The following is a 12,050-nucleotide window of genomic DNA, read 5'->3' as shown; positions in this document are numbered from 1 at the left end:
ACACCTTCTCCTATCACCTCCACAATCGAAGGTTTCTTTGTTAAGTAACCAATTGACCCAAAAGTTATGTCTCCTTCAATCACCTCCCCAATTACAAGTGGTTTCTCAACATTTGGACCAACCATGTTGACCACTTCTATTAGGCCTATATAAACTGGGGAAATTGAGTAAATAATTGGTGTGAAGTTGGCTTGAAGTTGTGATATCTAGCAAACCCAAGTTATAATACTATAATAACTAACTAATTGACCCTGAAGCTTAAGCTCATGAAGGAAAAATGATATTATGTTAGGCTTAACTTTCTTTTGGCCGCATTTGATCGGTATCAACATAAGTAAAACAAATGTTAACATCAATAATGTTTCCATTCTCCACCATATCACCCTTCACGACACTAGAAAGGTAATAAAAAATAGCAACCCGATGACGCTCATGTGTGGCAGCGGAAGAGAACCGATTAGGTCTAAGCAAGCCACTAGGTTGAAGATAAATTTCAAGCTTGAGCTATTAGATAAGCTTGATTTGTTTATCATTATTTTGAGTTCAATTGGAGCTTAATTTTGAATCATGCTAAGCACAAGCCTAACTCATGAACTTGATCTTCATATATCAAGCTACATTCATTTCGAGCTTGAATCCAGCTTAGTTCAAGCATGATTTCAAGCTAGAATTAATGTTTCATTGATTTAAGGAATGAAAAATGTACTTGTTGAAGCTTCAATCCAAAGGTTTTCTATTTATCTAATACATAATATATGTATAATAGTATACATATATTTGACCATATATGGAGTCACATGTGATTGAACATTATCTAATATTTTTGCTTGGCTTGGAATTATGAGGTTGTGTGCTGATTCAATCGTAGTTTATTTAGTTATGAGCCGGCCTTAATTTGTGCTTTTCTCAAGTCAAGCAGATCTCTTCATTGGATAGCCCTCAAGATAGGGTATATTTAATACTTACAAGTTTCAGTCGTCTTACATATTAGCTATCCACGCTACTATCCCAAATTTGAGTTCAACATTATTTCCAATTAAACAATTGCATCAAAATTCTCTCCCACATGTTGGTTTGCTGTGTGTTGGAGCGAGCTACACCAAATTGCCTGCACGTTGCTCATAAATGATATCTTATTCCAAGAAAAGACAAGGCCCTAGATTGGACCACGAGAAGTGTTAGTATTTTTTTTTTTTTGACTCAGTATTTTTACTCGCATAAACTAGTTGATTGCCGCTATGGCTGATTTATTTACTTCTAGCTATAAGCCTCGTATTTCCCGTATCCAATCGTGCTAGTAATTTCCAATTCTTTATGACAGAGATGCCGATAAAAGCAAAATAAGTCTATACATGTACAAGCAAGGTAGAATAATAATCTGAGTCATCCATTTTATTGCAGCCTGTCCATATTTCTTTTCTATGGAAGTCCAATAGATTCCACCTTGTTAATCCTATTCACTAGGCTTTTGTTCCCTAACACAAAATTCAGATTTAAAACATACTAGATGCACGGAGAGCACATTCTTTGAACAGACTAATTCAAGGCTTACCTCCTGACCTTGGACTCATTCCAATGCTTAGCTAGACATGATTATAATAATTTGATGACAGGTGAAAGGTCTCATTTATCGCTTGTGTGTAATTAATCTGTAGGCCTATAAATACTACATTAATGATGCACTACATTGCCAGAACTTTGGAACAGATATACCAGCTCTCTTCTTGTTCCAATTCCTGTTTCTTCTCCCAACCTAATCTACAAAAATAATTCTTCTATCGTAAGTTGCCATGACTGACATAATTCAGATCCAGGCCCCAACATACGGGAATCTTATCACTGTTCTTAGCATCGATGGAGGAGGGATTAGAGGAATTATTCCTGCTACAATCCTTGCCTTCTTGGAGTCACAGCTTCAGGTAATTGATCGTCGTGCTACCCATTTTATGGATCGACAACTCTGCCATGCTGATTAAGTTCATAAGCTATGCGTACTGTGGGTGAAATTGGTCTCTATATTCTACCTTCATTACGTATGTTAGGTAGTTTGGTAGGCAACTTGTTTAGCCTTACAAACACATAACAATTAATGAATAAAGTCTTTGTTATGTTGATCAAAAGAAACCAGCTTTCTACAATTTTTGCTAGGTTCTTATATGAATCAACTATTCGATTTAAGTCTTTCTTGGTTGTAGTTTATGATCATCATGAAGTAGAAACCAAGTTTCCATTAAAACTACAATGCATGATGGCTTTTGAAATTAGTATGGTTCTTCATGATAGCTTTTAATTCAGTATGCCATCACATGATGAAGAAAATTACTCTCAAAGTTTGCCATGCATTGCACGAGGTCCTGTAATTTTTTCAGGAGAACGTGTTTTCCGAGCAAAATATGTTCTTTTGAGCAAATTTAAATTGCATCTATATCCTCTCTCAAAGACTGCACCCTTCCCCTAAAAGGAAAAAATAGCTTTTTCTTTAGCAAAAGGTGGTAATCTTTCTCAAGATGTTGGCACCTCTCTCTTGGCTACAAGATCAGGTGCGATACATCGTATTAACTTGTGGAGATTGATTTGGTTAACGCTATGGACGGGTTGCTTTCAAAATATGTAACTTGACTATAAGTAAATGAAAGTTTTCATATTATATCTGAAAAACTTTTCTACAGCTTAGGTAGCCAAGGGCATGGTGGATGAAATATGTCTTTGAATTGATATTAAATCCATGCCAATGGCATATGCCTGCATAGAATGGTCGAAACAAATGTTAAGGCTGATGCGCTCAACCCATACAAGCTTGTATGAATCAAGTTAATTAATCCTAAAATAATAAGTCCTGAAAACTCATATGGTCCATTGATGTGGACTCATCAACCATTTGACTCATCCAAATGATCTAGTTTTGATCCATCCAAGTCAAATAAAACTAAAATTTTATTATTTATTTATTAGAATTATTTTTTTGAAAATATTATCAATAGTATAAATTTGTCTATTTTTGAATTCCCTTTATCATCATTGCCATCCTAAGATTTACAGCATATATATGTAGGGTAAGAGATTTTCCCTTTTTAATAATAGCTTGGGAAATTCTGTCGTTTGTGCTTTAGATGATACATATATAATAAGATCATGATTAATATTAAAATTTTACAATTTTATTCATTTTTTATTTTAAAATTTTAGTTTGATCCATAGCTGAATCAAGACCTAATGGACCAGGTTATAGGCTAACGCTAAATACTTGATTTCCATACGTTTTTTCTCCTTCTTTAGGAGCACGATGGAGTGGATGCAAGGCTTGCGGATTACTTCGATGTGATTGCTGGAACTAGCACTGGCGGCCTTGTGACTGCCATGTTAACTGCACCAAACGAGAAGAACCGGCCTATCTTCGAAGCTAAAGATATCAAGGCCTTTTATTTGGAGCACAGCCCTAAGATCTTCCCACAACCTCGGTAATATATATGTACATATACCTTTGCTTAGACTCGTGACTTCTGTTTTCTGACACTTCAGTATTTGAGAGACAAGTACCATGAAATGCCAATAGAAGTGATATAAAACTTAAAGATGATTGCATCGATCAATTTTAATGATAATATTTATACTATTCAACAATAATTAATGTTAACGTTATAATGTCTTCATTGTATCATTCTTGGACCTGAAGAAATTTCCATGAGAATCTAGAATATTTATCTAAAAGTAGCTCAAGAAGTTATTAGTTGTCATCTAATTACATTAGCCAAGAGACCCGGTACTTAAGTGGTATAAGTGCTGGGGAGAAGTTTCACATGCATTCAATCCCCAAAGTATAACCTTCCGGGCTCTTTTTTTTTTTGAGAAAAAAATGAAAGGAAAAAGATATATAATGAGACTATGTCAGACAAATTTAAATATTAGTATGCTTATTAGGTTAAGATGGTGTTGATGCTGTCACGGTAGCGAGGCAATACATGTAATATAATACTGTGAAAGTGGTGACTTCTGTAAGGTGAGGTGGAGTCCACCATTTTGCTGAAGAACGATTTCTCTGTAGTTACACAAATATATGAAATGATGCTGCCAATTATTTTGATAGAAAACAAGACCACTGATGGTGATGATACCCTTCTCTTGTGAGGAATTTGATTATTTTCAGTGTACATAGATATACAAAATAAAGAGAAAAAAATAAGAATTTAGAGAGCCCAAAAGCGTCTAAGGTGCATGTTTTGCACCACGGATATGTATCTTTGGATAGCTACCATGTTTCTCATCTTGGAAATGGAGGATACTACATTCTCATCTTGGAAGTGGAGAACCTTGCATTGGGCTGCCGAACATACTGGGTTGAGAGATTGTGCAAGGGCCCCCCTTCCCCAATGAGATGACTTGTACCATGGCTATCCAAGCATGCATGGCTCTCTGTAGTGCCATATGCACCACAAATTAAGGATAAGCATCCAAGCATAGTTTTTCATCATGGAAAAGAAAGGGTGGAAAAAAATTGATAGACGAAAATAATGGTATTTATTGTCCTGTTCGACAATGTCCCATACATAATTGGCTGGTAACTAAAATGTCAACAAAATCTTTAAGGCATTCTTCTACTAATTGGTTTGTACTTGTGTGTATTGCAGAGGACCTATTGATGGAGCTTTTAACGCTTTCAGACTATTTAGCGGACCCAAGTATGATGGAAAGTATCTTCACCAGACTATTAAGGAAAGACTAGGGAGCTTGAGACTGCACCAGACCTTGACAAACGTGGTCATACCAGCTTTTGATATCAAAAAACTTCAACCCACAATATTCTCCTCCTATGAGGTTCTTCTTTGATTTTTTGCAACTCTAGTTAGTTTAACTTTCTTCCATTTTTTTTTTTCGTCTATGCGTGCACTCTAAGAAACGGTCAAGAATAAATTGGTCATAAAACCTTGCAATGGCTGAGCCAGATACACAAGCAATGACTAGCTGTTTATCCATTACATTTTCTGTCCTCACCAACATGCGTGTTTTTGTTAGGTATGGATGTGTATTTTTGTCCTCATCAAAAAATACTTTCTGGCCCTCCAAAAATACTTTAAAATAAAAAAGATTATTTGGTAAAAATTTCGAAAAGCTGTTTTAGCTTTTCCAGAAAACTGGAAACAGCTTTTTAGGATAAACTTCATTTTGGAGCTTTTCAAAAAAGCACTTTCAAGCCGTGTCGGAAAGCTATTTATTTGACCAAAATACCTCAATTTAAAAGTTCCTCTTCCTCCCAAAACACTCCATCCCGCTGCCTCTTCCTCTCCCACCCATCCCCATTCCCCCCTCTTCAATGTCACCCTCAAGGCCCTCTCCCTCTCCCTCGCCACCGCCCCCGACGCCCTCCACCTCTTCTCCCTCTTCCTCTACCGCTCTCTCTCCCCCTACCGCCTCTCCTTCGCCCCTCTCCTCAAAGCCGCCTCCTTTCTCCCCGCCGCCCTCGGCCGCTCCGTTCACTCCATCCATGCCCTCACCCTTGTCTCTGGCTTTGCTGTCCACCCTCCCATCGTAGCACCGTCGGCCTCGGCTGGCCCACCCAAGAGCTTGATTGCCCCTTCCATGACCGTGCGGGAGAAGTGGGGCAAGGGAGGAAGAAGTGAGAGGGGAAGAGAAGAAAGAAAGAAGTAAAGAGAGGAGAAGCTTCGGGAAGGAAGAAGAAGAAAGAAGAGAAGGAAAAGAAAAGAAAAAAAAGAAAAAAAAATAAAAAAAATAAAAGAAAAGAAAAAAGAATGAATGAATAAATAAATAAATAAATAAATAAATAAATAAAAATATTAGTAATTGTTTAACCAATTTTATCACCTAGCTAGAAAATTTGTTGGAGAGATAAATGGTCATAAGAAGGGTGAAAAATTAATTTACACTAATAATTACAATATTTTATATATTTATTATTGTATTAAACTATAAATATAATATTATATTACATTATATTATAATAGATTGATATGCTATGTTAAATAATTTAATCTTCTATTAAATTATTATGCTATAGTATACAATATTATATTACTATATTATAATAAAATTATATTACATTACAATAATATTATACTATATCATATATTTATGAATTAATATATATTATATTTTATTATGCTCTATTGTATAATATTATGCAATGTCCTTTATGGTCATTTTATCATACCAAAAATACTTTTTCAATTTGTTTAGCAAACACATGTTAAAGTGGCACAGCACATTAGAAATGTAGTTATCAAACAACAAACAATTTTTTATAAAAGTTCTACTTCAAAAAGCTCTACTGCCAACAGCTCCCCAAACAGAGCCTTAATATGTTCATCCACCTTTCACATCATTTCTATTGATACGAAATAGCCATTCTTCTGTTACTCCTTTCTCGCTATTATTGTGATTCTCCTTCGTAAGCATGATCCTCCCTTTCCTTGTTCTCTAAGGTCCTTCTCCCTGTTTAGGTTCAAGGTGAACATTCCAATAACTTTTCTTTGAATAATATGAACAAAGTTGTGTAATTAAACCAAAAGCGAAAACTGGTTGTATATGAAAATGTTTGCTGGAGTATGGATCTATATGCAAACAAGCTCAACACAAAGTAACTATGCATAACTAGCTATTCTTGAATGGTGATGCATAGCAAGCTCTTCTAAAATTGGGTGTTCCTTGACCAACATTATTAGTGTATTATTCAACGCTACTATGATTATATATCTTGTTCAATTGTATGACGAGTTCAAATGCAGGTGAAACATAATGCTTTATTGGATGCTGAGCTATCTGATATTTCCATTAGTACATCTGCTGCTCCAACTTACCTTCCTGGACATTACTTCAAAATAAAAAATTCTGATGGAAAAGTGAGGGAATTTAACCTTATTGATGGTGGTGTTGCAGCTAATAATCCGGTACTGTAACATAATATCAGGTTTTTTTCATAAATATGGTGCTAGTATATTATATGTATTCTAATCTATTTCCTTTTTTTTTCTTTTAATGTTGTGCAAACCACAGGCATTGGTTGCTATGTCAGAAGTAACAAAGGAGATTTTTAGAGGGAACACTGATTTCTTCCCAATCAAGCCTACAGATTATGGTCGGTTTTTAGTCATCTCATTAGGAACAGGTACAGCAAAGAACGAGGAAAAGTTTGATGCCAAGGAGTCAAGTAAATGGGGAGTTCTGGGTTGGTTGCTAAGTGGCGGTTCAAATCCATTAGTCGATGCCTTCACTCAAGCAAGCAGTGATATGGTTGATATCCATATATCTGTGGTCTTCCAAGCCCTACATTCTGATTCTAAATATTTGAGAATTCAGGTGACCTTCTATTTTTAAATGGTTATTTGTATGTTTATATGGAGATATTTGATTATAGTTACAAATATAAAAAAGTGATGAAGTTAAATCTTAAGTACTTGTGAAGAATTTAAGCAGTTTTTACTAATAATCAAGTGGAAAAGCTATTACTTTATGAATATAAGACTTTATAACATTTAAAACTGCCTAAGAGAAAAAAAAGCATGTAAAAGACTCTAGAATATATATTCTCATTAATGATGATAATCATTTTTAATTGTTTATGTCATTTAATACTTGATAATATCATTAAAAAAAATTATTTTATAAGTTTAACTATTATTTTCTTCATGGTTGATATTAACAATGAGGTTCCAAACATGATAGCAAGGGCTTGACCATCTTGAATTAAAAAAAAAAAAAAGAAAAAAAAAGGAAGAAGACAGAAGAAAAAATGAAAAACTTAAATCATATTATGAAGATGAAAGCACCAAGTTTGAAAATGTCAACTGACCTCCTTTTAAATTCATAAGATACCTAAAAATTAATTGTGTTCCTTATCAACTAAAATGCATAATATAGCTCAGTTCCATGATGGCATGCACATTTGTGGGTGCTTAACAGACAAAGGAACACGCACATTCAGCATATATATAAGGTTTAGAGCTCAAAACTACAGTATTATACATTTAGTTATTAAACATGACAATCTTTTTGTTATTGCTAAACCAGGATGATACATTAAAAGGGACAGTATCTTCAGTCGATGTAGCAACAAAAGAAAATTTGGATAGTCTTGTTAAAATTGGTGAAGAGCTTTTGAAGAAACCTACTTCAAGAATAAATCTTGAGACAGGTGTATATGAACCTGTAGACAAAGAAACAAATGAACAAGCACTTAAAAGGTAAGTTCTTTATTAGCATAAATCTGTTTCTTTAAGATTTGTTGTCTTGCACAAATTAGTGAGTTAGCATGTAATAGATTATACTACTTTAATGAAAATGCACAAGATATGTTTTGAATATCCAAAGAAGAATTCTCATTATGAACTTGCATATTTAGCTAGGAGTATAAGTTTTCACTTATGTTAAGATTTTCTTTTATCGTAGGTTTGCTAAGATACTTTCCGAAGAACGAAGGCTTCGGGAGATGAGATCGCCATACACAAAGGCTTCAAAAGAGCAATAATAAATATCTTTGATTTATCAATCATTTTATTATCAAAATACCACGTCATAGTTCACAACTAATGCAGTAGGGATGTTTCTTTTGAATTTATGTTATGCACGCATGTTGTTATATTTCAGTATCAAAGTCCTAATAAAAATGTGTAATGTTTTGATTTTAATATTATTATTGGATAAACGTACAAATATTTCAATAAATTTTCAGATGAAAGGATAGTCCCTTTTTTTCTGGTTGAAACAAGAAGTGAAACTAAAAAGAAACAGGAAAAGGAAAGAAGTAGGACTAGAAAGAACTATCCCTATCAAAAACTACTTATTGGGCATCAACAATGACCATGAGCATAAGTTTGCAAGCTAGTCTGGTGGCTGATTACCTTGATGGTAGATATGGTAAAAACTCGATAGCGAGGTAAGTTCAGATCAATAAATTTGGGTGATTAAGGTTGTTTTCGGACGTTCTATCCTCACCTTTTTTTAAGAAAAAAGTTAAGTTTAGTAGCATTTGGTCACTACAAAAGAAAAGATATCTCCCGGCGCTTTTTTTGGTCTCTCCCGACGCTTTTAAGCGTCGGCGAATTTCCAGCCCACGCATCGCAAAGCGTGGGTCAGACGTCGGGCAGGTGGGCGTGGGTCGGGTTTAACCCGACGCGTCAAAAAAGCGTCGTCGCTCTATGCCGATGCTTTTAAGCGTCGTTTATTTTATACAAATCCGACGCTTAAAAGCGTCGGCGTACTTCAACCGACGCTTCCCACCGTATTTGTATTGGACTATGCCGATGCTTTTAAGCGTCGTTCATTTTATACAAACCCGACGCTTAAAAGCGTCGGTTTAGGCTACTTGAGCAATGCAATAAAGCGTCGTTAAACATCAAAAATATGGGTTGAGAACTTCTGGTAGTTGTGAACTTGAGGTTTGCTTTCTCTGTCTCGTTGCATGGCAGTTCTTCTTGCAGTCCTCCAGACAGGTGGGCATGCTGTATTTTCATCCAGACCAAAAAGATTTCTAGAAACAAGTGGATCAGTGGAACCATCTTCTAGCTGCTTTCAGAACAGAGGAATATCTTCGATTACCATACCCAGTCAATTCTGCAAAATACCAGCACAAGGGATAGAATGGAAACTGTGTTGGAGTTAACTTGTAATTACCAATAAATACAAGAAATCAACCAGTTCTGTAAGTAGGTAGTCTGGCATATGGGTAAAAAGTTCAAATCCATGCCAATTCATACACAAAAACATGCATCATCACCCAAGTTGTGATGATTTTTCTTTTAAAAATGGGAAGATTTTGTCTCACAAGTAAATATAGATAGCACTGAAGGAAAATGATTTGTGATTTCAGTCTCAAGAGTTTATTATCAAACGTGGCTTTCCAAGCCTAGCAGTTCATCTGGGCTATAAAACTTTGCAAGACAACCAACTACCTGGCGCAAGTTGCCTTCTCCCAGGTCTATCTCCTCAACCAATAAACTATAGAATGGACTAAAAGCTATGAAGTTCTTCTAAAAATTTAAGGTAGATGCCTTGAAAGAAACAGAACTACCTGTCAGCAGATGGATGCTTCCATGCCTTGCAAATAACACCGACATGTATATTAAGAATAGTAATGCTGCATTCTGCTTCCTTCTCTGCAGACTCTTTTTCTAAAGCTTTTTTTCTCTCATTGGTTTTATTACTTTTTGTTGATGACTCAGTAGCTTTATCATTCTTGAAATTTTCAATTAACCAACTAATGATGTCGCCAACTGAACAGAAACAATTGTAAAAATGAAAAGAAGGTTATGACAAAGGCAGATAAGCAAAACAATGTAGAAATAGCAAAAGATATCATATTATGTGATCTTTGGAGATGACTTTGCATTTCTGTTTTATAAGCTTTTATATGCTTAACACCGGCAGCAAAAGCACAACATTATCAACAAGGAAAGATATGGAGGCATTACACAGTAACAAAATTATGTCATGAGCACACCTGAACCAAATGGCCCATGAGCACATAGTAGCTGATGGACAGCACTCCATTAAGGTAAATAAGCTAAACAAAAGGCGTATCGGCATTATTTAGGGCGCAGATTACCTCAGCAGCACCTTTCTTTAGATCAATATTTCCTCCAGGCTTGTCTGCATTCTTACATAAATTACATGAATCAACATAAATTACATAAATTACACTAGTCATCAGATCGCACTATTTCTCCAAATCAACATAAATTACATGGTTCATAGATATATTATATAAAGTATCATTTGGTTGAAGAGACATAGTTTGCCAAGAAGCACATCCATCATGGAGGCTAGACATGGAAAAGCAAGCACGTGTTACCTTAAAAACTAAGATTTACCAACAATCAGTGCAGCAGTAGCTCTGTTCCACTGCTTCCAACACTAATTATAACAAGGTATGCATTTCTACACCACTGGGATTAGTAAGATAGAACAAGAAGTTCAGTACAGATGACACAAAACATTTAGTCTACGAATACATAAACCATCAAAGTAGCTTCCAAAAATTCCTGTGGCTTACTTCCACAGCTTACTTCCACAGCTTACTTCCACTGCAACACCCCCCATGCTTACTTCCACAGCTTAACAGACTTGTCATGGCTAGCAGAGGCCACCATTCCTGTGGCTTGTGACTGTGCCAATGCTGCAATAAGACCTTCGTGTGCCTGGACCGTCATGGTTTGGTTCTCTATCACATTCCACAGCTCCAAAGACTGCAAGAATTGAAAGAATACAGAACAAAAATTAGCAAAAGCACACAATCAAGTAAGATGCAAACGATCAAGATTGCTGGCCAGCAAAATAGAACCACAAGAATGATCTATCAGGTTTCTCATGTATGACAAGTAGCCCTGCTAACCATCGAAGAAGAACAAGAGGAAGAAAAGCAAAATCTACAGTTTACTTTCATGAAGAAGATATATTCCAGTTACCTCATCTAGATCGTGGGAGTCAAGTCGTCCAGCCGGACTGCCTGTCCTGAAACCATGTTCCTGTCAAGTCAATATAGAACATACTAATTAAAGTCCTTTCCAAGATCTATACCCGATCATGCTGCAACAACCGCCGCTGTTTTTTTAGTACCAAAAGCCTGCCCAATATTTTCAATAACTGCGGCTCCCAGTCCAACATGTAAAGCAGAAGAAAGCATACCTTCCTTCCGGCCAAGCAAACAGTAGGATTACCCAATACAAATTGTTCCCATTATCTAAAGTTTCAGAGAATGAAATCAAAGTTTACCCAGCAAATATTTGCATGTTGCCAGTGAATCATGCACAAGAAAGGATGACCATCTTACTGTTCAATTATGAAGCACCATGGTTACAATTCCAAACATTATAGCAACATCTCTATCATTCTTGAATCACACATAAGTTTAGCCTGCATCTATAATACAGATTCCTCCACAAATGCAGCATCGAGAGCTGTGTACAGAGACATGTACAGACTCAATGATACTGGACTTGGGTCCCAAATAATTATTGCATCCTTTTACATACTTGGGAGTCAGAACTCCCTATCTGGGAAGAGAATGGGAGCAATTAGAGACCAGATGTAGAGAGCTGCTGTGG

The 12,050-nt window shown here is 35.8% G+C and overlaps 1 protein-coding gene and 1 long non-coding RNA gene across 3 annotated transcripts; one reads left to right on the top strand and one right to left on the bottom strand.

Annotated features, from left to right (window-relative positions):
- The first annotated feature begins 1,695 nt into the window (after positions 1–1,695).
- LOC103698887 (patatin-like protein 2) lies at positions 1,696–8,679 on the top strand. Its single transcript, XM_008780936.4, has 7 exons — positions 1,696–1,919; positions 3,277–3,458; positions 4,626–4,812; positions 6,738–6,899; positions 7,006–7,308; positions 8,020–8,192; positions 8,398–8,679. The coding sequence occupies exons 1-7, from the start codon at positions 1,791–1,793 to the stop codon at positions 8,474–8,476; spliced, it is 1,215 nt and encodes a 404-aa protein (XP_008779158.1). The 5' UTR covers positions 1,696–1,790; the 3' UTR covers positions 8,477–8,679.
- Positions 8,680–10,776: 2,097 nt separating this feature from the next.
- Positions 10,777–11,652, bottom strand: LOC120105649. 2 transcript variants are annotated; one of them, XR_005508000.1, is made up of 3 exons: positions 11,632–11,652; positions 11,412–11,471; positions 10,777–11,192 (listed from the first exon to the last, which is right to left on the bottom strand). It is a non-coding gene; the product is annotated as an uncharacterized LOC120105649 (long non-coding RNA). The 2 variants fall into 2 exon arrangements; XR_005507999.1 differs by lacking the exon at positions 11,632–11,652 and having other exon boundaries at positions 11,412–11,523.
- Between the last annotated feature and the right edge of the window lie 398 nt (positions 11,653–12,050).

Source organism: Phoenix dactylifera, unplaced genomic scaffold, assembly GCF_009389715.1.
Source record: "Phoenix dactylifera cultivar Barhee BC4 unplaced genomic scaffold, palm_55x_up_171113_PBpolish2nd_filt_p 000333F, whole genome shotgun sequence".
In the NCBI taxonomy this organism is placed as follows: Eukaryota; Viridiplantae; Streptophyta; class Magnoliopsida; order Arecales; family Arecaceae; genus Phoenix; species Phoenix dactylifera.
This window is presented reverse-complemented; position numbering and strand designations above follow the sequence as displayed.